Consider the following 27,503-nt stretch of genomic DNA (forward strand, 5'->3'; position numbering starts at 1 on the left):
CACCCTGTGTGAAGTGTCTTCAGGCCATCAGGGCTAACCTCTCCCAAACAGCACCTTTTCCTCCCCATTGCTGTGTTCCTTTTTGGTGTGGAGCTATGACATAATAGCTGTGTCATTTTCAGACACCAAGTGTTGTATTTAGTTTGTGGCATAAACCATCATCTCTGCTAAAGCATGTTATGTCTTCTGGGGCTTAAATGAAAAAGGCAGATTCGTGGCATTGGGCAGATATAGCACTTTCTCCTCCTTCAACATTCATGGCTGAATTGCTTTTGAGCAAGGGCATCCAATTCTTAACAGCTGCCTAGGTGCCCTGAAGGCCTCCCACTGCTTTGGGGGTGTGTATGTTCACTTCCTCTAATCACTACTGTGTCGGTGTGTGTGCCAGAAAATATCACAATGCAGGACTAAGCCTCACACTCACATTGTGGAGATCGCCAGCTTGTCCCCACGATGTAAATCATTACATAATAAGGTGAAGACAAGTTTTAAGTTTGGGTTAAGGTCAGTGCTAGGGTTAGGCTAGTAGTACTTAAGGAAAAGTTAATGGTAAGTCTCCACAGAATGAATGGAAATATGTGTGATGTCCCCATAATTCACAGATTGTGTGTGTTCAGTGCAATGATATTGTACACAGTAAAGTATGTTTTTTTTTGTTTTGATTTTTTTATTTGTTGTTTTTTTTAGTAGAATACTGTCACCCAGACAAGTGCTGTGTGACCTACACTTCATTATTTTATCTTTGTAAAACTAAGGAAACAAACTTTAGACACCAAAAAAGCCCAGTCCCTTATGGCACACTCAGCAATCAGGCCTGAGTCAAATTAATGAAATGTATCAGATTTGTATCACATTAACCTTGTAATATGAACACAGCCTAAAGGCTCAACACTGTGTTTACTAAAAAGACAGAGCATGCATGTGGAAAGAAAGCATGCGTTGTTGAAAGGAAGAATGCTTGAGTGTGCATATGCATATTTTCATGCCCTGAAAACAGATTGCAGCTGCGGAAAGTATAAAGGCTGTGGGTTATACTCTGTTTATATCCCAAATGTACTGTTCATTAGGCCCACGGCAGAGTTAACCAAGGACATTTTGTGATGACATGACTTTTCTGGCCCCCGTCTTACCGTGGTAAGTAGCAACCTCATAAATTCTATGAAGGTTTAGATTAGCTTTGAAAAGAAAAGTCATGAACATCATAAAACCCCAAAGGAATCGCGGACCCAGAGGAGTCACAAAAACATTCCTCTGTAGTGGGAACCATGAGGAACATGATGTCTGCTGAGTTCAGAATCAGGATGAGCAGAATGCCTCTGTCCTCTGTCATTTGTCCAGTTTCCTCTGGAGCCCACTCATTTCCCCACATCTCTTGGTAAACCATTTTCACTCTCCATAATGTTCGCATGTGCGTGTTGCATTAAAGAAGAAAAAATTGTTTTTGCCCAAGAGCTGACAGTAACAACTGTTTACCTTCATCTGTCAACTATAAGCCTGAAGAACTGTTCGGCCTGCGGCAGGATCGCAACATCCCCATCTGAAGCGTGGTTTGACTCAGTATATGATGCCCTAAAGTGATGCTCTAATTGCAGGTTATGTAGAGAAACTGATGGCTTAGATGTTTAAATGTTTAGCATCAGGCTGGGGGGAAACTTACTTCTTCTAAACACTTGTCCTAGAAACCTCCTCTATCCTGCCCACGTCTTGATTAAGATATCCAGCCGTGGCAGCAATTACTGAAGCCTGACCAAGCCAGTACTCAAGACAACAGGATCTGCCAATATGTTCCTTTGTAGATAAAGCCTTACGGATGATGTGGCATTGTGCATTGCCCAGGCAAGCTTCTGCCTGGTCAGCAGCTGTCGTATTAATGACAAAACAAAAACCCCATTTTTGTTTTTTAACAATTCAGATATTTGGGAAAATACAATTAATCCAAAAATACTTGGTTTAATAATTGGTTTTGACAAAAGCAGAGAGAAAAATATTTCCAGGGAACTGGAAGACCAGCATTTTGAATTTAATTCCTGACAACAATTCATTGTTTGTTGGAGAATGCTGCCCATAGGGTTGCAAAGGGGTGGAAAATTTCCAATAAATTTCCAGTAAATTACCAGTAACTTTCCATTTTAATTTTCCATTTAGCTTAGGAACTTTGGAAATATTCCAAAATGTAAATGTTCCATGGACATTTTGGAAAATTCATGGGAATTATTGGAATTAATAAATACTCTTTAATACTTATACTCTTTAATATTTATCTGATATTTATTAATATTTATTTTCTCCTCGAAATCACATTTCATACCGGTTGCAGCATATCAAATGTTTTTGAAAAGATTTTTTTCAACCTGACTTTGGATGTAGTCGTGTAGTATACACTCTCCCCCAACTCAAGGCTGAACGAGTCCCTTCAACAGCCAATGAGAACAGAGCACAGAATGTAAAAACAGGCGTGTGTAGTGGAGGATGGATTAAACAGTAAAACTATGAAAAACTACAATATATTACATAGTGCTGGATGCACATGTTCCCAAATTATGATTTTTTTTCTCATAGGAGAACATAATGCGCAGGACAACACGCTGTTCATTCATTCATTATCTGTAATTGCTTATCCAGTTCAGGGTTGCAGTGGGTCCGGAGCCTACCCGGAATCACTTGGTGCAAGGCAGCCCTGGAAGGGGTGACAGTCCTTCACAGGGCAACACACATTCACACATTCACTCATATACTCACACCTACAGACACTTTTGAGTCACCAATCCACCTACCAACGTGTGTTTGGAAACCAGAGCACCCGGAGGAAACCCACTTGGACACAGGGAGAACCCACAACCTCCAGGTCACTGGCACTGTGTGACTGTGACACTACCTGCTGCACCACCGTGCCACCCCACAACACGCTGTTATTCCAACTGTATTCTAATGATCCATTAGATCTTAAATTATGCAACACTGTGATGCATGCTACACTTACCATTGTTTTTGATTCATTTAAGGTGGAACGTAGCCGCAACTATGTGCTATTCTACTAATCTCCAGCTCTGGCTGCATTGTGTAGAGACTGCGCTGGCTATGTTTTCCCATCCATGAGCCAAAGACATTTTTACGTGTTTTATTTTTTTTTGTGGATCTACACAAATAGCAGTGCAAACAATAACTACAGCAAGTTGTATGTCTGCATTTATCTAAGTCTCCAAGGAAACGATGAAATGCGTTTGTTTGGGGAGTTTGGGATTATGTACTGTGTGTGACATTTTTACAGTCTTACAGTCGTGTGGTGTGAAATACCCAGTCTGTTTATAATCTGCCCGAACTTTAAATTCGAGCTGCATCTAGCGGCGCATATCCACCGTTAGTATCTGCTTATGGGGTGTGTCCTTTAAAGTGCCATGTGTACTACATGTAGGGAATAGCGAGTAATGGGCCATTTTCAACACACCTATTGTATCGGTGCTCTCTGTAGCCAATACTGCTAGTGTTTTGTCGGTACCGGTACAACACTAGTAGAAACAGACAGGAGCCCTATTCTATGAATTAAATTCAGATCTACAATTATTTTTATAGGGAAACCACAAAGGTTTCTTTTACCGTGTCCATAACGCATGTACACAAACTGAACAGTGTGGATTGTAACAAAGTCCAGCCTGCAGTCCATTCAACTAGTTGCTTAAAACCTGTATTTCATAGTGTAATATTCTGTAATCATTTGTTGTATTGTTTTGAAAAATGAGTCCATAATTCATATCTTTGCTTTCTAGTTGTATCAGTCCTTTATGATTTTTACATGAATGTGTAATCCAATTCAGTTATGTACTTAAAATGATATGATATACTCCACTTTTTATACTGTTTTTAAAAAACCTACTCTTATAGAACTTACAATAAAACAGTTATTTGTTCCTCAGCTTTACGGCGAATGGTCCAAGATACTTGTATACATATAAGTCATGATATTTAAGGAAAAACAATAACCTCTCAGCTCTTAAATAAAAAAAAAACACTTCAAGAACACAGTTTCACCACCAGTACAACCTGGCTTTGCCGACCCCTGCTAATTACAATGAATAGTAATAATGGTAATACACTTCCAGTTTAAACTGTTAATGTAGCTTTATATCTGTTTTAGAAATGGCCCTATGTGAATAAGGTGATGATGGTGATGATGACCATGACAAGGCCATAATGATTATTTGCCCATTTGAATTTTTAGAGCCTCAGGGAAAGGAGCTCAAAAAGCACCATTTTCTGCTTGAAAAGAGGAGAAACCTTTTATCAAATTAACATTCATCAAGATAGCGACTCATTTTCTAATTCACTCTCATTTATTTGGCAGTGCTCCTTTCCTCAGAAAATGTCATTAAAATAAGTGGAAGTTTGCTTGCCACAGTGCATTCGGCAGACTGTTGCAAACCTGCACCGCAGCCAGCCGTGAAGACAAACTCATTTTCTCCTCCCTTAATGAAGAATGAAATCCTGCCATTTTCCTGCTCTCCTGCGGTGTGTGACAGCTCGTCTTCACCTCGGTTTGATGCAGTGAAGAGGGAGGGGAGAAATGCAGAGGCTGTGGTGTAAACTAGATGAAATACACACACAATGTAGAGATCAAAATGGAGTGCACATGCTCACATTCACATGTCTATCCCCCCTCACACACACACACGCCAGCGCATGAACCTGAAAACCCACTAACGCATTAATGCCCCTGATTTACTTTCCACTGTCATGCTTCTTGAATTGTTTCTCTAGGTTCTGCACCTAATAGGGTTGGTGTGGCTTGCAGAGCTGCTTTTTATGTCAGGAATGATTAGAGGTAGGTTGTGCCAGTGCTATATCAGCATGCCTGATGCAACAGCTCTGGTAGCCTACATCCTCTGGCATACAACATAGCCAGAGTCTGCATCCAGGAGGCGAGCCTCCAACCTGGAAAGAGTTACCGCATTTGGATGTGCTGAGAAGAGCTTAGCTCCAAGATTCAGAGATGTTAGAACCTCTGGAGTCTAGGATTTGACTGATATCTGTTGACAGACAACATCAGCTGATCTTGAGGCCCAGTGTAATTGCATGCTCTGATGGACCACAACAATAAGACCATTCGCTATTGAAGTTAATACTGTTGATTATCTCATAACAGTCTAGGTCTGGATTAGGTTGGACAGAAAGGAAGCTGTCAGTTCTTGTACTTGAGGTAATGTATGTGAGAGAAAGGGACAGGAGTAAAGACTTGTAAGAGAGTCAATTTTTTTTGGCCTGATGATTTGGCCCTAAACTCTAACGCATCTGGGATGATACTGCTCAGAAATACACGCACAGTGGTCTGAGGAGGTGTCCAAGTCTCTTCAGTGCACAAGGCCAAGGAATGTTATTCTTGTCTGAATTAACAGAGGGGCCCTTTGTGGTACAATGTACAAAAATTCATAATTGTAATTTAATCATCTTACAGCGATTATAGTGGCACAGCACTGTATTCCTGTTGAAGCTGGCAATTGAACCCTAGTGTGCTTTGCAGAGGGCAGTATTAACACTGTATTACACCAGTTTCACATATGGGGCTCTGCAGCTGCCTACGCTAACCCCTGACCACTCTCCAATTTACAAACAAAGGATCTGCTTGAATTGCATCTAGACTTAGGAGCCGTCAATGAGGGTGACCTTGTCCCCATTAAGTCCCTGTTTCTTTTTTTATCAAGTGGACAACCGGGTGTATGTCTATCATTTGACTGGAAGAGTGAAGACACCAGGATGCCTTTCCTGGTCCAATTGGAAGCACTATGATGCTGGGAACTGTTTAGGAGTTAATGGGGGCATCAGTTTGACATGTGCCTTCTGCCAAATAGCATGGTCTGAATGTTGTGGTTCATTGGGGGCTTGAAGAAGCTATTTCTGAACCAAAGGGAGAAAACTACCTTTTAAATCCCTTCATTTCAAAAGACTCCATTGGGTTTTAGTCATATAGTGTATATTGGATTTTGTTATCTTCCCCCGAATTTTCAGCTCCTTAAAATTGATACTGGTGACATGTTTATATAGGATTTGAGCCTTTCCGGGGATTGAGATGAAGAATGTGAGTCTGAACATTTTTTTTATGTTTGTCACAGTGTGTGCTTCACGCATTGGTGTCTATTGACTCTTCATTAGACAGAGGTGTATTAATTCCTCTCCTATGTCTATTTTAGGGCAGAGATTAATTGCTTTTATATGGAAATTGCAGTTTAAAAAAGGGTGTTTTTCAAATCACAATAGCTACATATTTCATTCTGTCTCACACACTGAAGGGCTATTGAGACCACACCTTCTGCATGCACTGTTCATTCTTCCATCACATGTACAGCATATGTCCAGATGATTTCTAGAAACCTGACACTCACCACTTACTGAAAGCACACATTTGGACCAAAGGACTACCTAAAGTCAGCTAAGTTTTTACAAGGTTCATATATTTATTGACAGTAATAGCATTGAAACATTTAAGCAACTATTAAGTCAAGGTGTAATCTAAGTTGCTTACTGTCTTGTAAATCAGAAAAGCTTAATGAGCAATTTCATTTAAGAAATTAGTTTACCAAGGCTAGCAGGCTAGCAAGAGATTAGCTTACCAAGGCTAGCATAGGCTAGCTACATATACTTGCCTCAATGGGTTCCTATAACCAAGAATTAATACTTATTAATTGTTTATTTAACATTTTGAAGACCATTAGCTTCAGTGTTTTTATACTTTGTCATTTTATTTAACAGAAGAATGCCACATGCATCAACTATGACATCACAGGTGTGATAGTTATTTGTATTCTTATGCCTTCACGTCTGCTGTTGACAAAAAATTGTACATTGATGATAGTGTATGATATGGTTTTCCCATAAATTTCCATGGAAAGTTTACATTTTGGAAAATTTCCAAAGTTCCTGAGCTAAATTTCCCATGAAAAAGTTACTTGTAATTTATTGGAAATTTATCAGAAATTTCCCACCCCTTTGCAACAGTAGTTCCTGCCTTGTGCCCTGTGATAACAGGTAGGCTAGGGAGTGTTTGCAGAAAATGAATGAATGCATGAATGTATGTCTTTACAAGTTTTATATGAGGACATGTACACTCTTAACAATAAAGGTTCTTTGAACAATGCCATAGAGGAGCCACTTTTGGTTCCATAAATAAACATTTTTGCTCATATGATTAAATGGGGGCGGCACGGTGGCGCAGCAGGTAGTGTCGCAGTCACACAGCTCCAGGCGCCTGGAGGTTGTGGGTTCGATTCCCGCTCCGGGTGACTGTCTGTGAGGAGTTGGTGTGTTCTCCCCGTGTCCGCGTGGGTTTCCTCCGGGTGCTCCGGATTCCTCCCACAGTCCAAAAAAAACACACGTTGCAGGTGGATTGGCGACTCGAAAGTGTCCGTAGGTGTGAGTGTGTGAGTGAATGTGTGAGTGTGTGTGTTGCCCTGTGATGGACTGGCGTCCCCTCCAGGGTGTATTCCCGCCTTGCGCCCGATGATTCCAGGTAGGCTCTGGACCCCCCACGACCCTAAATTGGATAAGCGGTTACAGATAATGGATGGATGGATGGATGTTTAAATGGGTTAAGAGGTGCTGCTGTATACATGACCACAACCAAACGAAACCAACACACTGGGTTCAGCATTCAAAATGAATGCCAGCTCTTCTTGTTTATAAAAACGGCCCTGGAAATGTAGAGGAAATAACTTCAACTTGAACTGCAATCTCAATATTAGACCGAAACACCACAATTAACTGTATTTCCCCAAATTGTTCAGTCATAGTCATTTGGGTCTGGATTGGACTGGCTAAGTTACAGGGTTAATTTAAATGCTGAGAAGGAGTCAGCTTGGGCTTTTCTGCGCCTATAGGCTCTGTTTTTGAAGAGTGATTAAGATTCACTGAATCATTTCCCCTTTGTATTCCCTTTTTTCTCTCCTAATATAATTGCCTTGAGATAGAAAATGTGGGCAAGTCCCCTTTTCCCATAAAAGGAATGATTATAATAGGTGCTTAAGGAGAAAACTGATTTTCGACTGTGTCACGGCTTCATTGAGCTCTCCCTAAGCTCCCGGCAGAAAAGTTTTTAATTGTAACTGATAACAAGGATGGTGCCTTTTCTTTCTCTCGTCCTTTCTCTCTCCCCGTCTTTTCCTTTCTCCTTCTGCCTGTCATACTCCGCTCGCCGTCATTGTTTAGCCGTATTTGGGCTGTGAGTGACTCATTGTGTTAATTCTCACCTTATCCCTGCTGGCAGTCAGACACACCGTTTCCCAACACGTCTTCAGCAGAGGTGTGCACGGTGGGCACAGCCATGTTTGCTGAGCGCTTATTGGCTGTGTGGTGGGAAGAGGAGAGGCTGAGCTAACAGGACAGATGTATGCCTCCGTGATTCAGCGAGGAGTGGGTGTTTGATCAGGCGACACGTTTTATTGGAACACAAATGAACGGTCGGCCATTAGTCATCAACAAATGCACAGTCTTCCTCTGGCTTTGTTTGCTTTGGCCTGTATTTTTCTGTTGACTTTGTTTCTGCTGGATATATGCTTGTTTTACCACTTCTGCCGCCCTCTTTCCTGGTCTTGTTGTTGGTTTAAAAAGCTCTTTAATGAATTTAACCCTTTAAAGAGGGCTCCCTGGCAAAGATCTCTGGGTATTGCTGCTGGGCTAATCAGTTGGCAGGTTAGTCTCAGCAGTTGCTTCGGTGATGAGAGCCGACGAGGGGCCGACAAGCCAGAGATGGAAGGAAGCGAGTCGTCATGGCGACATGCACTCCCCAGAGTCCCAGTGCACTCTTGTTATTAATATTTATCATTTAGTTGCTTGGCAAACACCCTTTTCTGATGCGACCTACATAGCTTACAGTTGCTAATGTGATTCTTAATGTACATAGACTATGATGCATGCTGATGACTGTCAGAATGGTTTGAAATCCCAAGTAACCCCACTACAGACATGACCCTTGGTATCTTAAGGCCATCTTTCAATGTCTTTAGCACTATTTGGACTGAATTAGTTTTACATGGGGAGCTGAGGTAATGTAATTTTACAGATGTAACTCAAAATATTTATGGTGTGTTCACACTGGATAAGAAATCTTGTCTTGGTGAAAATAACAGAGATGGGAGTGGCTACTCGATTCTCGCATTGTGTGTATCATGCACAGCTGAGCTTCACAGGTTTTTAGATTGTCACTAGTGTTCTGAGAACAGCCCTCCATTCCAAAATATCCAGACTTCAACAAACTTATCTTCTAGTCTTTCAAAAAAAAATTTTTTCAAAAAGCTTTACTAATGATCTAGTTATTCGTTCATTCATTCATTGTCTGAAACCGATTATCCAATTCAGGGTCACGGTGGGTCCGGAGCCTACCCGGAATCACTGGGCGCAAGGCTGGAACACACCCTGGAGGGGGTGCCAATCCTTTGCAGGGCGACACACACTCACACATTCACTCACACACTCACGGACACTTTTGAGTTGCCGATCCACCTACCAACGTGTGTTTTTGGATCTTAGGAGGAAACCAGAGCACCCGGAGGAAACACAAGGAGAACACACCAAACTCCTCACAGACAGTCACTCAAAGCGGGACTTGAGAGCTGTGTGACTGCGACACTGCCTGCTGCGCCACCATGCCACCCTCATTTAGTTATTATAACTGATAATATAAAGCCTTTAATGGTAACTAGGTGAGTAGGACACATGTACATAACACGTCTGAATGCTGCCTCATACTTGAACTTTATACTTCATCACTATACGCCTCCTCCAGTGGCTCCATTCTCAAGAAAACCCATGGAAAAATCCAACCCCCGGGATATAATGAAAAATCCCCCCACAGTTTAATTTGCACTGGGAGGCATTTTCACTTGCTAACTGACTGAGTGACTGACTGACAGACTTCTAATATTGAAACACACATGCGTGAGCAGGAACTGTTAGTTCAGCCATATTTCACATTCCAATTTGTGAACTAAATTTGGAACCATTCGGTGCATTTCCACAGACATTAACTGGTTCACAAAACAAAAATTTGTTCCCAGCTGGAACCAAAGTATGGTAGGTTCTTCAGCACCTGGCTGAATAATAGGAAGTAAGACAGGAACATGATCCTTTTGTGTGTGTTTCTGGGGCTGTATTTGGTGTGACACCATGCGCATTGGCCAGAGTTCACAAGCTCAGCACAAGCTAACCCTATCTCGGCAACATTAAGCTTGCCTAGTTTCTCCTTGCTTTTGTTTTTACTGCTTGTTTTACTGTAGGTAAAAGATTAAGGATTTTTTTTTCTTTTTGAGCGGGCACTCCAAAAAAAATTACCAAAATGATCTATTCGCATGGGATTAAACCTACTGGGATACTCCAGTAATAATTAGCCCTATGTCCACAGGTAAAACTAATGCGCATGCAAGGGAATAATTTACAAAAGCCAAACCAAACTCTAGAGCCATGTCCTTCATCCATGGAGCATGTTACTGGAATATTACTTGAGGTGTGACTGGAATATTGCCTTATCCTCCTTCTATTTCCCTTTTCTTCTTTTCTGTAACCCCAGTACACACCTCCCTTCCAGAACCTGGGTAATTAGGCCCAGACTTGCCCTGAGTAGAATTTCCTGCTTCTAGAAAAACAAACCAAATAGGGGGAGGAAAGAAAGAACGAAAAAAAGAAAAGAAAGCATGTTTGTAATCAACCAGAATGAGTCAGCCCACATCCCGACACCCACATTCATGGAGGAACTCTCCTCTCCCAGACTAATTGTTTGTTGAATTGATTTCTGATTTAATTACTTTACTGTAGAATTCATTTCCCCACGAAGCACTGGGCCATGCAGAACTCTGGAGGGAAAAAGGCCAGTGCTGCTTGAAAGTTTGTGTTTCAAGTCCAAAGCACTGAACCTGATTTCTTTAATGCGCTTAACTTGGCGCTGCGTTCAGCTCCACGCCCAGTCTCCCAGTCTTCCACAAGCTCCATTAGCCGTTAGAAATTCACCAGCACAGCTGCAAACATATTGTGGAGCTGCGAGGACACTTTAAGGCAGTTGTTTACTGTCATAAAGAAAGGCTGATCACACAAAGCACTTTTATCTCAGACGCGCATATGATCATGACCCATTTCTCCTTCTTATGAGGTTTGCGTATAGTTTGTGAACGCAGTATAAATTCATTATGGACTCAGTGGCTGATTATGTCTGTTTTGAAGTGCTATTAAAGAATAGCAACATGAAGGGTAAGTGAAAAGACTTCTGTACTTTTACAGCAAGGTCGAGGAAATGTCATCGCAAAGCACTTTGCCGTAAGTTTGGTGAATTTCTCATTGTCTTAAACTTTGTAGCTTTTTTTATATTCTGTGCTTCTTTATTAGCCTGCACATAACGTACACCATCTGCACTTTTGTTTTATGTCACAGAATCCGCAATTTAGCGTCCTCAATAAGCACCAGCGTTTTGGTGGTGCCAGCAGGGGGGGAAAAATACAATATCTTTTTCCCGTATGAGCAATGTCAACTCACGAAGGAGAGTCATTATTCACCAATGAATTTCAAGGTTATGGAGATAAAGCGCTGAGTCAAAACATTAGGATTCCTTCCTGGACCCATTTCCTGGCCGACATGGATCATGGCTACTGAAAGTGTCGAGTTGTCACATTTTAGAGCTCTGTTGAGAGTTCTTCCCCACCGATGAAGGGCTAATGAGCTTCGGCACCTCACCGATTAGCTCTGGCCAGCTTGCTACCCTGCACCACAGGCCTTCTCCAAGCCAGCGAGGAGAGCTGCTGGCTACACCCTTATCAATGTCTGCCGTAATTGCTCCTGACAAGTTCCAAGTTTTCCATGGACTTATTTCTGGGGAGCAGTGGACCTCATTCATTTATTTATTTATTTTCCTCTTCTCTTATCAAACTCCTCGAGGCTTTATTTATTTCTTTATTTCTTACAGACAGAGATTGAGAACAACAGGGGACGAACCTCAAGGGCAGGCATGCTTGTGTTTTTTGCTCTAGGCTTTTTTTCCCCTATTCCCCTACCTCCAGGTCCCTACCAGACTTTGATGACGTGGTGTTTTTGTCGTAACGTGATTAAGAGGGAAAGGAGGTACTGATAGTTGCAGTTGCATGTATTTTCAGGGGTGTTGGAAGGGTGTTTGAGGTAGGGTGACAGGAGATGTGCAGTACAGGGAGGGTTATCGTGCCTTGGGCAGAAGAAGCCATTCTCCAGGAGCACAATGCAGGCAGGCGTACTCAGGCTAAATAAATTATCACGGGGGCTATTTTTAAGCTGAAGTGTAAATGCAGTAATCCTCTGAGCAGGAGCTGAGAGCCTACACCCAGAACCACATTAGGGAATACAGCCCTCCCCTCATCTGTGTCTGTGTGCCTTCTCTCTCTCTCTCTCTCTCTCTCTCTCTCTCTCTCTCTCTCTCTCTCTCTCTCTCGTTTGCTCTTTTCCTCTTTCTCTTTATCCTTCTCTGCATGCTCTTGTGTTCTATCTTTTAATACTCCTCTCTTTCTTGGCCATATTTTAAAATTCCCTCAATGCTGAATGTATGCAGACTGTATATTTTAGCATTCCGAGAAGTGGAGAAGTGCACAAAAATAGTTAACTGCTTAACTATTAATAGATAAAATACAGCCTATTATGCAAGTCCTTAAGCTAATATTGACATAAATATTCCTCTTCAGTGTGTGTTATACTGCAGAGTGCCCCGAGCTAACCTCGGTAAGAGCATTCATACTCCTTTTGGCAAAGTTTGTTGTATTTGTATGTACAATATTCTCTTTAATAATGCTAGGTAATAGGGCTATAATGGAGTGTCGTTAATCATAGGCTGGAGGTTAGGTTTTACAAGGTTAATGATGGGAGAGAGTGTTTTATTTTTGTTTTTTTTTTCTAAGAGAGTGGGACCAGTTCCTCAGGTATTTATCAGTGTCATGCCAAGCCTGGCTCCATGCACCGTTGACTCTGAGGCTACAGCCAGTGCTGCGGCACTAAATTGCAGAAAGAAGGAGAGGTTCCTCGCTGTCAGAGTTAATTCCAGAATCTCGCACCTCGAGCTCCCCGAGCATCATGTTTTATTTCTCTCTTTGTTTTGTTTGTGTTCACAGTGAAGCAGGTGAGTCAGGCTGATTCACCACGCGGCGTCATGCTCGTTTTGTTTTCACCCAGAGGTGAAGGAGTGTGAATGTATACCACTCTCCAGCCTCGTCTTTCCATTGTACTTTAATACTCAGTTTAACCGGAATGTCCTTCTGTTCCTCTGCCTCCTCTTCCCTCAGCCCGACCTGCATCACTATCACCAGCAGTACTTTAGGAGAGAGTATGTGTATGAATGAACCATGAAAGAGCAAGGTGAGACCCAGCTACCTCTCCTTCAGCTACAGCTACTTCTCCTAGCTTCCCTGTTGTAAATAAATAAATAAATAAATGAGACATGTGCAGGAGGCAGGGTGCATGTGCAGAACTTTAGCTTTACTCATGGTCAGTACGGGCAGCGTTCAAAACAGGCACATCTTAGACAAGGCTAAGGACTGCAGAGATGTTCACAAATACAGAACAGATGTTTAAGTCGGACTGATAATGAGTTCAGGAATGCCTGCAGGTGTGGAGAATGATTAGCTGGACTGAACCATTCCTAGGTTGCGGTGGGGGGAGATTCCATGACCAGACAGAAATGAACTTAAACTTCTAAGGATAGGCAAATAACAAAAGTGACGTTTCCAGGTAAAAGACACCTAATTTATTCACTTATGTTCTGTAAAACCTATGGGCACTTTTTCACTGTCAATGCACCTATCAACATGGGTTTTTGGCCTGTGAGAGGAAACCTACACAGACACAGGGAGAACACACCAAATTCCTCACAGACAGTGACCTGAGGCAGGTTTGAACCAGGGTTAGGACTCTGAGACACAAGCTGTGTGGCAGTGACACTTGTTGCATTGACACTGTGCTGACACATGTAATGACTTGTGATCAGTCATGTGATGTGATGTGATTTTTAAACCCATGTTTAATATTTCTATATACATTATTTACAGCATCTGTCACTGAATGATGCTCATTACAGGGCGCCGCCATCAGTTCATTTCACTCATTTTTATAGTTATATTAATATAAACAAAGCCAAGAAGTTTGATGGTAATGTCTTGTTCCTTGTTTTTTCTTGGCAGTTTTTCTGTGGCTTTATATGGTTCATATTGACAGAAATTAAGAAGTAAATCGTAATATAACTTTGGCTATATCGTCCAGCCCCAATACACAATATGTTCGTAGGTTTGTATACTGCATTTATGTATAGGGAACTCGCCCATTGTAAGGTGCATGCCTAATGAAAACACATTCTATTGTGTGTGCACTGCTTGTATAATATCCATACAGAAGCATATACAAAACCAGACTCTCTAGAGCAGCACCAGGTCATCCTGCTCAATGCCACGAGTCAGCTAGATGGTATTCCCCAGTGTGATGGAGCACCATCCAATAATTTTTGGGATTAGTTGGATTTTGGTTGGTGATACAAAACTTATCACCCTGTATTACCTGACCCAAATTTTGCTCTCATGGCCAAATGTGATCAAACCCTCACCGCAATGTTTCAGCACTGAGTATAAACCCTTCCAAGAGGAGTACATTCTACTGACATTTGACCTTCTGGTGCATGAGTTCAAGAGATCTGCACTCAAACTTTCCTTTCAGCTCATTTTTAATTTGCTCAAATAAGTGTGATTAATCTAGATCATTTTAATCACTTGACAGCATAACTAATTATATATGCTACACATGTTCTCATATGCAGTGCAAAGAGTGTTGTTAACCTCCAAAAACTCCTCAGCATTTCCACATCAAAAGACTTTCTTTTTTCTTTCAGTTACAGCACAGTATAACAGCTCCTTAGCTTAGCATAATTAGCTCCTTCCCAGCCCATACCTTTTAATAGTTGAGTTGTGTGATTGAACACAGTACTCTAAAGATACTGGTCTTTTTACAAATTCATCACAGGGGCCATATATTCCCCACCACAGTTCTCGCCTTGAGAGGTTTCTCACAGTTGCTCAGTAGATGAGTGGAATATTCAGGTTCACTGAGAGTACAAACTGTGTTTAAGAGTTTCTAGACATTCCTTATAGTGAGCAAATTCAGCTTTAAGATTAATTAAAATGTGGAGTTAGATGGGTATGCACAGCTTATATAGTGTCCCTAATAAAACTGGAAACAAAATGTGAACCCCCAGGAGTAACTGCTCGAGAGCTTGAGATGACCATGCCCAATACCATATTAGATTTTGAAGTAGTGGAAAGTGTTCTTTTGAGTGATGGAGCACCTTTCTGTCACTGGATTAAGAACACCTACCTTGTTTCTGTACTCATTCTCCATTTTATCAGCTCCACTGACCATACCGCAGCACTTTAGTTCTACTATTACAGACTGTTGTCCATCAGTTTCTCTGCATACTTTCTTATCCACATGGTCAGCACCCACAGAAGACAGAACATTTGGGTGGTGCATCATACTCAGCACTCTAGTAACACTGTGTTAGTGTGTGTTGTGACGGTGCGAGTGGAGCAGACACAGCAGTGCTGCTGGAGTTTTTAAAGTCCTCAGTGTCCGTGCTGAACTGAGAATAGTCCTCCAATCACCAGCGCCCTGTGTCCACTGATGAAGTATTATAAGGTGACCAACACAAACTAATGAGATCCTGTCTCTGACTTTACATCTACAAGGTGGACCAATAAGGTAAGTGTGTTAAACAGAGTGGATAGTGAGTCAACACAGTGTTAAAACTGCTGTGTCTGATCCACTCGTACCAGCAGTGCTGTGAATGCTCTGCCACACAAATCATACCTGCTCTGTGGTGGTCATGACCAACCTGTAATTATAGAACTACTGTGTGCTGCTGTGTTGTCAGTTGAGCTGATAACATGGCAAATGAGTGGAGATACAAGGCAGGTAAATGTTCCTAATCAGGTGATCGTTCAGTGTAGTGTATGCCGGAAAGAGTTGAACTCAAATAACATTTATTCATTCATTCTTTCATCTTCTTTAAGCAGTTCCTACTGAGCCATGGTGGGTTTGGAGCCTAACCGGAATCATTGGGCAAAAGGTAGTCCACCAGAGGGTCTCATCCCCTGTCTCACACTCTTACACCTGCGGAAAATTTCAGTGTGTGAGGAGTTTGTTGTGTTCTCCCTGTGTCTGTGTGGTTTTCCACTGGATGCAAATCAATAAACACATATAGGTTAATTGACTATGCAAAAGTGTATCTAGGTGTAAGTGGCTACATCTGCGAAATTATCCAGTTCTGGTTAACATAGAAACAAACCAAAATGTAAACTGGTGAATGTTTTAAGAGTGTTCCAAGTGATTTATTCAGCAGCTCTTCCTGAAGTCAGCGGGGGAACTGACACAAAAGTGAGGTAGGGACGATGCTGTGCCTAAACCAGCTGTTCTCTGCCTCCATTCTCCACAGTGCCTCTGCTCTGTACTCAGTGCAGGAGGGAAAGAGGGGAGTGAGCAGGAGGGGAGGGAGCCAAAGCGACAAATGGGAGCGTTGATGATGAGAGTCAGAACAAAGAGCAAACGACTCCGTCTGCATAAATAGACCTATTTACTTAACCTCTGCGGGTTATGCAGCCGAGCAGTTTTGTTTGGAAAACTTCCTTCTTTTGTTTGTTATCAAAAATCAGGGCAGGAACTAAGTGTGCGGGAGAACAGGACGACCTATTTAAGCCTTGTACATATGCTGGCAGACTACGCACAGAAGAGCTGAAGCTACGATGTTTGGCCAAAAGTTTGAGGACACTTGTTCATCCCAAATGTGTGCTGTAATCAAGGGTGTTCATAGGGGGTTTGTTCGTCTGCTCTTCTGAAAAAGGCTTTTTACTTTATCTTGGAACATTTCTGTGAGAATTTGATTGCATTGGAATAGACCACCACAGGTCCACACCAGATAATTCCTAATCTATTGGGTGGAATTCACCCTTTCCATTTACAGTGTCCCACAGCATAATGTTTGGGGGCTTTTCAGGACCGGCAGAAACAGTATGGGTTTGCAGAGTGAAGGATTAGTGCTTTTTTCCTCACTCAGCATCCACAGCTGAAGAGCCTAACCCCCACCTGCTCCCTGGAAGCCAAGGTTGCTAGCTAATCACTGTGTTTGTGTCCAATTTTCATTGTCCGCTTGTGCAGTGTTTTCATTATTAACATTGTGTAAACACAATTGACTGTATATAAGTGCACCTTAAAATAGCTAAATTCCCTATTACACAAGGAATATAAACATTTTATGGACATTCTAAGGGAAACTCTGATGGCTTAAGCTCATGCGTGGGTTCTGAGGTATTTGAACACCAGCTTACAGTGATTGGCAATAAATTTAAGAACAATCCACTTCAGAACGCTGCTGTGTCGAACAAATAACTGCACCTTGTCATGTCTTCAAATCTCTTCCATCTAATTGCCATTTCAAACATACATAATAGCTGACAGGCAGTGAGCCCACACATCTGTCAGACACCACAGTGTTTTGTAGATTTTTTTTCCCCTCTTCTCATTGCTGCACTTAATTGCTTAGAGGTTCCCTGCATGAATAGAAGGCAATGATACACCTGCAGCACTCAGTAGCCAACATGCTAAGCCTCACCTCCACTGCCATTTCAAATCGATTCAAGAAAATCAAGAGGGAGAGAGCAGAGGCTATCCCCCTTCAGAGTCTTCGAATATAGCCGCAGGTCATTAGCCAAAACAGAAGCCACGGTAGATCAGAGTCACCAAAAACCTTGCGAGCCGTCCAATCAGCAAGCTCCTCAACCACTACAAAGGCCGAGCTGTCAGTCATGATGGAACTCAAAGGGCTTTGGGGTGGTTTATAGAGAGAGAGAGAGAGAAGCTTGGCTTGGAACAGTCAGGGACTTTGCAGGAATTCAGTGGGAGAGGTAGGAACTGATTATGAATGCATAGGTAGCCTCCAGCTCCTTCTCCTCCAGAGCTCTCTCCAGGATCTCTCAGTCTCTCTCTCTCTCTCTGGGCTGCTCATCTGTAATTCATTTGAATCCAATCTATCATTTCCACAGAGGCTGAGGGCGAACCAGTATGGTGCAGGAAGAGATAAAAAAGATCCAACACTCTATCTTCGTCATCTTTTATTGCGCTATAAATTGCGTCAGGGGAAGGTTACAATGATAAACATCTTTTGTTTGGAAAGGAAACGGAACACAGGCATATAATGCGTAGCATATGAACTGCACAAATCCTTCCACCGTTCCATCGAGAGTAAATCACATTGTTTGAGGATGGAATCAGTGGGGTGAAGCAGAATGGAGTGTGATCTCAGAGCTGTACTTTAAATGGCGTCATTTCAACAGGCTTTGGGGTGAGTAATCATAGAAAAGAAGACGCCCGGGCAAGAATGAAAACTTTATCTGGGTCACTTGATTTTAGAATACCAGGGTTAAGATTACAATCAGTGACTTGGTAGAGAAAATGAATACATGAATGTAATAACAATGAATTGGTATTTTGAACGGTAAGTCATTAACAATTTGTTGTTAGACATTGTCTATGTATTAAGTAAAACCAACATGTTACAGATTGTGTTTATGTGACGTAATGGTATATACATTTGTTGCAGTCCAATTAAATAACAGGTCTCTTCATTTTTGTGGATTTTCACAAACTAAATCAAACACTGCAGCTGTCCTTCACACTGTGTGAAAAAGTCATGATGAATGGACCAATAGAAATGCTCCAATTCATTGGGATGAAATCTTTTCACTTTGACTTTTTAACCATTCTTTAACCATTCTGACTTCTTAACCATTGACAGTTAAGAAGGTTTTTACCTTCACTTTAAAGTTACTATTTTGGGACATACATGTTTTTCAATGCACTGGGAATAAATGAATAAATGGAACTAATCTGAGCATCATGGTAAACAGCCATGGTAAAGACATACTACTACTTCAGTAGTATACAGTAACATCTGAGCTTTACTGAAGGACTCACTGTAAAAATGACACATATTAGATGTAGAAAATTTCTTTAAAGTATTTTTTGTGTAACATAAAACTTTGATTCAAAATTCAAACATTCTCCTGCTCTTTTGTCGTTTTATGGTAACTTGTGTAAAATGACAATTGTATTTTTATTTTAAAAATTAATAATAATACACCACGTTTGTGATCGCTGACATTGAAATCACAATTAAATCATCTAAACCATTCATTCATTCATTCATTCATTATCTGTAACCCTTATCCAGTTCAGGGTCACGGTGGGTCCAGAGCCTACCTGGAATCATTGGGCGCAAGGCGGGAATACACCCTGGAGGGGGCGCCAGTCCTTCACAGGACAACACACACACATTCACTTACACACTCACACCTACAGAAACTCGAATCAAAGCCACAACCTCCAGGTCCCTGGAGCTGTGTGACTGCGACACTTCATCTAAACCAAAGTTCTCAAATACTTTTGTATAAAATATTATTCCAAAGAACAGAACAAATTGATGCACATGCTTATGCAGCTCTTTTACCTCAGTGGAATTCATAATAAATGCAGTGGCGAATAAATTATCCGCTATTTTCAAACTACTTAATTGTTTGGTTATATTTGTTGAATAAATGACAGTTTCTGTTTTTAAAACTACTAACAGATACCTTGAAATGACAAAAGAGCAGAAGAATGTTTACATTTTGAATTACATTATTATCATTACACATCACACACATAGCCACCTAATATAAAAATCCTATTTTTTGTTGTTTGGCTTTAAAATCAATCAAACATGGAATCAACAACAGAACCAGGTTATCCATTCTTTAAAATAATCTCAGTGATGCTTGGCTACTCACGTAATGGAATGAGGCAGTGCATGAATGAGTAATCCGTGTTCAGTCTGAGTGGTGGGAAGTTAGGAACTGCTCAGTTACAGTGGAAATTATGATTCCACTTGTGGTTCAAAATGTCAAAGTGTGATGGAGGCCCACTGCTGGAAAACTCTTAAAACTCCTAGTGACGGCATGCGTAAGGATGGGATATTTTGGTTCTGCCTAGCAGCCAATTCCCTAAAAACTCTCCATTTACTACTTTTAGGCCTCAGGGGAAAGTGCTTAAAGCATTTCACCCCACAGTTGACATGACAAAGAGTGTGTGAGTGTGTGTGTGTGCGCCTCAGTGTGTTTGTGTGTACACGTATGGTAGCTGTCATGTTGGCACACCTTCTGGCAAAGTGAGTGAAAATTCTTGACCTTGATTCAGAATCCCCCCAGAAAAACAGACACACATACAAACACACACACGCAGCCGCTTTATGGTTGAGGCTCGGAGCCTCCAGAGTCAGCCATTCATACTCACTGCTCAACAACAGCACCGATGCATCTGCTTGAGATGGAGAGCCTGTGCCGCGTTGACAGCTTGTCAAGACGCTCCATGATAATGAATTTCAAATGCTAGCCAGGAGGCAATGCATGTTCTTGGAGTGTATACGCTCTAATAAGGTGCTCACTGAGAGGGAGGCTGTGCTTTGTTATGCCGCATATGTATGGATTTATAATCTGCACTGATATAAGTGGGATTCTTTCAATAGAGATTGATACGGTAGCCTCTGCTGGAGCTTTCCTACAAGATTTAACCAAGCTGTTCGACTGCTGAGTGTCAGATCTGTCTCAAATCAGACGTGTTGTGATGCCACACGTCACACATGGCATGTCCGGGCATGTCAGAGGCATATGAATGTTAGGTCTATCATTTCTCTCTCTCTCTCTCTCTCTCTCTCTCTATGTTTTTCAGGGCAGACATGCTAGTGGGGTGCCAGTTCACTGACATATACAGACACTGTGGGACCTCTCCTGTCTTTTTATGCTAAGCCTGAGCCGTGTTTCTATTGATTTACCACTGTAACCACCATTTTAAGCTGTGTTTTCTCCTCTGCTCTTGTTTTCTCCTTTCTTTTTCTTTTTTTTTAAATCTGGCTAAATTCCTACCCACAACATTTGTTTTTTTAAATGTCTTGTCCTTTGCTTTCCGCATCCCTGCCCATGTTCATTTTTACCTCTTCCATTTCCTCAAATTGTATTTGTTATTTTTCATTTAATTTCCCTGCTTCCGCTCTATCTCCCTCAATCCCTCATGTCATTTCTCTCACACTCTCTTTCACGCTTGCTTTTCCCCCCTCCTCACTCCTAATTTTCTCTACTTTCTTTTTCGCCCTGCCATCCTTCTCCCTCCCACCCTGTGTTAATTTCCTCTTCCACTCCTTCCTTCTCTTTTTCTCACTCTCTCTCTATCTTCCCCTCGGTCTCTGTCCTTCTCTGCAGCCTCTCTGGAGAGTTCACCATAACCTGAGCGTTCCTGGAGACCCGCAAGCCACCGCGTGACCCTCCAAACGTCTTCTCAAATGCCAACAGCACATGCACCAGCCTCCCAGACCTCGCCAAGTCTCCTGAACCTTCTCAAAAAAAAAAGAAGAAAAAAAAGTCTCCAGTCCCTCTTCTACATCAGATCCTTTGTGTCACCCTCCCCTTCTCTACTTTCACCTCTTCTGGTCTCCCCCAAGACCGGCCCTCAAGGCTTCTCTTCAGTGTTCTTCTTCTCTTGGTGCCATGAAGGAGCTCAAGGACCTGGACAATGGATCTTCTTCCTGCCTGAACTGGACAGTGTGAGACTAGCTGCTGACGTAGGCCACTCACTGTATGTAATCTCATCAAATGTAGCACTTTAACCTTGCTCTTCCTGTCAGTAACCTCTCCAGAGCCTGTTAGCTACGCTCTGCAGACTAGCATGATATATTCTACCACATACTAGACCTCCTAATCACTGTAGTAGGGGAGGGCTGGCCATTTTTTTCTTTTGCCCTGTTATATTTCTCTCTCGTTTTCTCTCTCATTTTTCCTCTTCTCTACTCTACATGGCAACGGAAGAACTACGAATAGATTGCATTTTGCACATCTGTGTATTATCTAACCCCCCCCCCCATGTCTCGTCCTCAGTCTGCTGTCTCCTTCTGGCGTGTGAACTGTCTGTTGTAGCCTTGCTTAATGAGTCATCTCTTTGTTCTGTTTCATCGTGTCCCCGTGATCGCATTCCCTCAGTGTTCCACTGCAGCTGTACCGAGTCCCACTAGTCGATCACTAGTCCTCCCCTCTGTCTGAACTGCACTGTGACTCTGACCAGGTGTCTGAAAGCAACAGACCACCCTGCCCTGCCACAGGGGGCGCTACACCCAAACCTCATCTACTTACAGCATTGGAGTAGAACACTTATATTCTGATCATCTCAACAGAAAAAAAATAAAAAATAAAAAACAGGTCCTCATTGGGATTAGAAACGGTAACACGGAGATGACCTGAGAGCTGTGGAAACTTCCAGAGGAACTGCATCTATTGTAAAGCCCCTGGAAAATGGCCAGTAATTCTTCTTGTGATGATGGATCTTTTGGGCAGCCTCCTCTAGTTCAACAAGCCACTATGAGGGGGGAAAAAAGACCAGCTGTAGAATAACATTATTAAAGTATTATTATATAATATAGAGGTGAAAGAACTGACTGGAAAAAAAAGATACGTGATGTCTTGTCTGTCAAGGGAAGTGGTGAATTTCCTATTCTGTGTCTGCCGATCTATTCCGAGGTGTCACTGTTGTGTGATAATGGCCATACACTGTTACCTTTATTACTATGAAGCACATGGAACTGCTGGATGGGGTGGACGCATCTTGGCTTCGCTCATTGTCATGTTCACCATTGTCTTAAACCTCAAATCTTTGTGATGCAGTAGCTGAAAAAAAAATAAAAACCACTAACCCCAATCTCACAATGTAGCATGACACATAGCACTAGCCTTCCAGTCGAGCAGACAAGGGGAATTAGGAATTGATCTAAAAGAACAGTTCCAGTTTGTGTTGAGGGTGGCAGTGGCATGTGATATTAAAGAGTGCATGAAGTCGATTCATGTAGTGATGTGGGAAACTGTCGCAGATTGAATGGTATTGATTAGACTAGCGTGTGTTAGCCAAACCATGGTTTACAGGAAAAGTACTACAACAGACTCACATGGGATAGACCATGTTACAGTTAAACCAAGAACGACCATTTCATGGCTGGATGAAGCCTACACAGAAGGACTCCGCGCCAGTAGCTTTGTGATTATTGACGTGGTGTGTAGGGATATGGTGGTGCGAGGAGCATGTAATTGGTCTTAGGAGTGTAGAGTGGTTTGAGGCCTTGTTTTCATTTCAGGGCTTGTTACATGGGTGTCGTACATTTAAGGGCATTTTTTTAAGACATATTCATATTTATTTATCTATCACTAATTATTAATGTTGACCACTAACCCTTGTTTGTAATTACCAAGGCATGTGTAATTAACTGTAACTAATGTGCTGTGAAATATCAAAAACGTAGAGGAAGTCTCCTTACAGAGTAGTGTTTTTGATCAGACGTTTATAAAACTATGGTACATTGGCCATAGAGTGCAAGTCGTTGAAAAGACTTTTCCCATTTACAGAATTACTCATGCCAGATTGTGTCTGTTCAGAGTTTTACTGTCCCTGGGGTATTTTCAACCATTTTGCGGTGAAAAATTGTTACCCCTTCAGGATGGTTGAAATGAGGGCTTTTTTACTGTTGTGTGCGTATGGAAGAGGCACCATTTGAGAAAAGGTAATTGGACGACCACTGGGAAATTTGACACTTAATGTTCCATGATATTGCGAAATGTCAAAACGGGAACGATGGCGGTCAAGATATTCTTCAGTGCTGAACTTTTGAAAGGACCCATACTTCAGAGGAGCAGGATATAACACACAAGTGAAATGGAAGCACTTCCTCTTTCAGTTGCTTAATTCACAGTTAAACCGAGACACTAGACCCTTCAAAGTCATTAAAATCAGCCAGGCCCTGGGATAACGGCCATTTACTTTGGCTTCTAACGTAAAGTCGAGGACAAGTTGAGCCTAAGAACAAATGAAACAGAATGAATTAACAAGAGATATACCTCGGAATGCTCACGTCTCTGTACCTCCACCTTCCTCAGCCTCGAGCTAAAAGCAGATTCACCCTAGTGGTCTATGAGCTCCAGGCCACAATTATAGCACATCACAGAATAAGAGAGCTGATCTGGGGTTAGGGCCGTCTTCTTTACATAATGATATCTTAACCTCCTCTAGATACTACTCTCTTCTCCTCTTCAGTGACATGCTGTTTCAACGTGTGCTCAGAGATCTAATGAGTGTCAGGAAATCAAACATAGGTCACTGCATCTGTAGTAGCTCTCCACTTATCAGACAAAGTCTTCAGTGGTGAAAGACTGCACTTGCTGCAGCACACTACTGTTCAGAAGTTTGAAATATGGGCATGCAAAATTTGGAATCTGTTTTCAATAATATAAGACCGTTTTACCTGCAGATGGTGGACATGGACATGGTGTATATATCCATAGTTGCTGAGAACCTGATGAAATGAGCTGTAGATTTTGGGAAATAGTGATCAAACCTGGTGGAAGGCACAGAGTGATTGAATGGCAATAGAGAGTGAGACAGTTATGCTACTTGTGGAAGCACGAGGGATTGAACAAACAAGCTACTAACAAAAGGCTCAGTGCTTAACATAAATTACTAGCATGTGTAGAGATTCCAAACTTTAGAACAGTAGTGTACACTGACATGTGGTCCAGCTCCTCCCTCTGACTGTCATTTAGAGCAGGGAAGCCCCCTCAGAAGAACTACACAAATGGACACTGGAGCACATAGAACTAACACACACACACACACTGAACAATAACTGGATCAATCACTTGTCCATTTCATCAGCTCCAATTTGTAGTTCTACAATTACTGCCTGTATTCCGCCTGTTGCTCTGCATACTTTATTATCCCCACTTCACCCTGCTCTTCAATCTTCAGGACCCCCACAGAGCAGGTATGATTTGGCTAGTGGAGTATTCCGTGCTGTGACACTGACATGGTAGTGGTGTGTTGGTGTCTGTTGTGTTGATATGAGTGGATCAAACACAGCAGTGCTGCTCAAGTTTTTAAACACTGTGTCCACTCACTGTCCACTCGGTTAGACACACTTACCCCATTAGTCCACCCTGTAGATGTAAAGTCGGAGACAGTAGCTCATCTGTTGCTGCACAGTTTGTGTTGGTCGTCTTCTAATTTTTCATCAGTGGACACAGGACGCTGCTGGCTGGATATTTTTGGTTGATGGGCTGTTCTCAGTCTAGCACTGTCACTGAAGGCTTCAAAAACTTCAGCAGCACTGCTGTGTCTGATCCACTCTCACCAATCCAAACACGCGCTGACAATAACCCACCATCTAAATCATATCTGCTCTGTGGTAGTCCTCTGGGGGTTCTGACCATTGAAGAGCAGGGGGAAATTAGTATGAATGTATGCAGAGAGAGAGGTGCACTTCAGTCTGCTGCATGGTCAGTGGAGCTCCTAAGGTAGGTGTTCCTAATCCAGTGATCGTTTAGTGTAACAAAGCCTTTTGTGTACGGTTTCCATACTTATGCTGTGATAATGCATTCTCTCTCTCTCTCTCTCTCTCTCTCTCTTCTCTCTCTCTCTCTCTCTCTCTCTCTCTCTCTCTCTCTCTCTCTCTCTCTCTCTCTCTCTTACTCTCTCTTTCTCACACACACACATCTGGGATTTTAAACACTATGGTAGCATGTTATGTTTTTCTGCTGTTGTGTATGGGACAGGCATGCCGACCACCCTGATCTTTTCTCCATCCATATCGTGTGCCTAAACATGGTTGACTAAAAAACAAATGTTAAAATGTCTAATAAATTATAATAAATATATTAATATATCAGAAGCTCTCGTTTACCTGTGTGGGGTTTTTATTTATTTATTTATTTTTATTTATTTATTCATTTGTTTATTTTTGTGGTTATATGGTCAAACACCTTTAGACACCAAATGTTACGGCTGTGGTCTAGTGGAGCTGAAGTCACTTCAGGATTATTTGGAGTGGCCTCATCTAAAACTCATTACTTAACATCAGCACCTGACCTTACTAATGCTCTCTTTCCAGCAGCTCTTCACAGGTATGTTCTGACATCTTCTGTAAAGCCCAATTCCAATACAGTACAACTATCTTCTCATCCACTTCATCGCAGAAGGCACGGGGCGCATGAATGTCCACGCTTTTGGCCGGACACTGCAAATTCACCAGTGTTAAATTGACACCATTGGTGTAAAAATGTAAACTTGTCAACACTCTCAGTGTTGATGTAATACTGGTGAATTTGCTGTGTACTGTGCATGTTTCTGAGCAGATGATGAGGCTGGACCTTGGACTGTGGAGAGTGCTCTCACAGCTGCTGTCTACTTTTAATCACATGTTAATTAGGTACAAATGTTGCATGTGTTTTTTGTTGTGTACTGCACACCTCTCTTCATATAAAGAGAGAAGAGCAGGGACAGTGCTGTCTGAGTGGAGGGGGAGGAGCCAGGAGCTGATCATAGAGCCGCACCAGGGACGGATAACGCAGACATTCAGAATAATAGTGTAATATTTGTGTACATGAAAATGTGACATGAATGACATACAATTGTATGTATGTTCACTGACAAGCCATAAGATTAAAACCACTGATAAGTCAAGTGAATGTTTATCATCTCATTACAATAGTTCCTGTGAAGGTTGGGGGAGGGGGGTCTGAGTGAATTTCACAAGGGCCAAATTGTGATGGTCATAATGTTTTGGTTGTACCCGCCAAATGTGGTCAGAGGAAGCACAACGGGTGAACCAGAAACACTCATGTTCCCCTTGTTGAACATGGCTTTAATATTATGATTGATGTAAATAATGTGTTAGTGTATTGTGCTGGTACGAGTGGATCAGACACAGCAGGGCTGCTGGAGTTTTTAAAACCTCTCGGTTTCACTGCTGGACTGAGAATATCAACAGGTGGACCAGTGAAGTTGGTGTGTCTAATAGATGGGAAAGTAAAGGTCTATATAGGTCTATAAGGTCTTTGGTGAAAAGGCTATTTAAAAACTCGAGTAGCACTGCTGTGTCTGATCCTCTTGTTTGTTTGTTTGTTTGTTTGTTTGTTTGTTTGTTTGTTTGTTCGTTCGTTCATTCGTTCCTAGAGATGAAGAGAAGCGGGCGGCACGGTGGTGCAGCAGGTAGTGTCGCAGTCACACAGCTCCAGGGACCTGGAGGTTGTGGGTTCAAGTCCCGCTCCAGGTGACTGTCTGTGAGGAGTTGTGTGTGTTCACCCTGTGTCTGCGTGGGTTTCCTCTGGGTGCTCCGGTGTCCTCCCACAGTCCGTTGGTAGGTGGATTTGTGACTCAAAAGTGTCCTTAGGTGTGAGTGAGTGTTGCCCTGGGAAGGACTGGTGCCCCCTCCAGGGTGTATTCCCGCCTTGCACCCAATGATTTCAGGTAGGCCCTGGACCCACTGCGACCCTGAACTGGATAAGCACTTACAGATAATGAATGGTGAAGAAAAGTTTTTATGTTTTTTCAAATGCTTTCAAAAACGTAATGCAAATTTATGAAGTTGC

General features: G+C 42.1%; 1 protein-coding gene across 3 annotated transcripts in view; it reads left to right on the top strand.

The window, feature by feature from the left end:
* The window catches only part of samd12 (sterile alpha motif domain containing 12), a 103,972-nt gene extending 78,208 nt beyond the window's left edge, over positions 1–25,764 (top strand). For 2 of the 3 annotated variants that reach the window (XM_066675842.1, XM_066675841.1), the window contains exon 5: positions 21,306–25,764. In XM_066675842.1, coding sequence (XP_066531939.1) covers positions 21,306–21,328 — 23 coding nt within the window. In that variant the 3' untranslated portion in view covers positions 21,329–25,764. The remainder of the gene's footprint in view (positions 1–21,305) is intronic. The other variant, XR_010803754.1, reaches the window with a different exon arrangement.
* Positions 25,765–27,503: the final 1,739 nt, after the last annotated feature.

This window comes from Hoplias malabaricus, chromosome 6 (genome assembly GCF_029633855.1).
Source record: "Hoplias malabaricus isolate fHopMal1 chromosome 6, fHopMal1.hap1, whole genome shotgun sequence".
Lineage (NCBI taxonomy): Eukaryota > Metazoa > Chordata > Actinopteri > Characiformes > Erythrinidae > Hoplias > Hoplias malabaricus.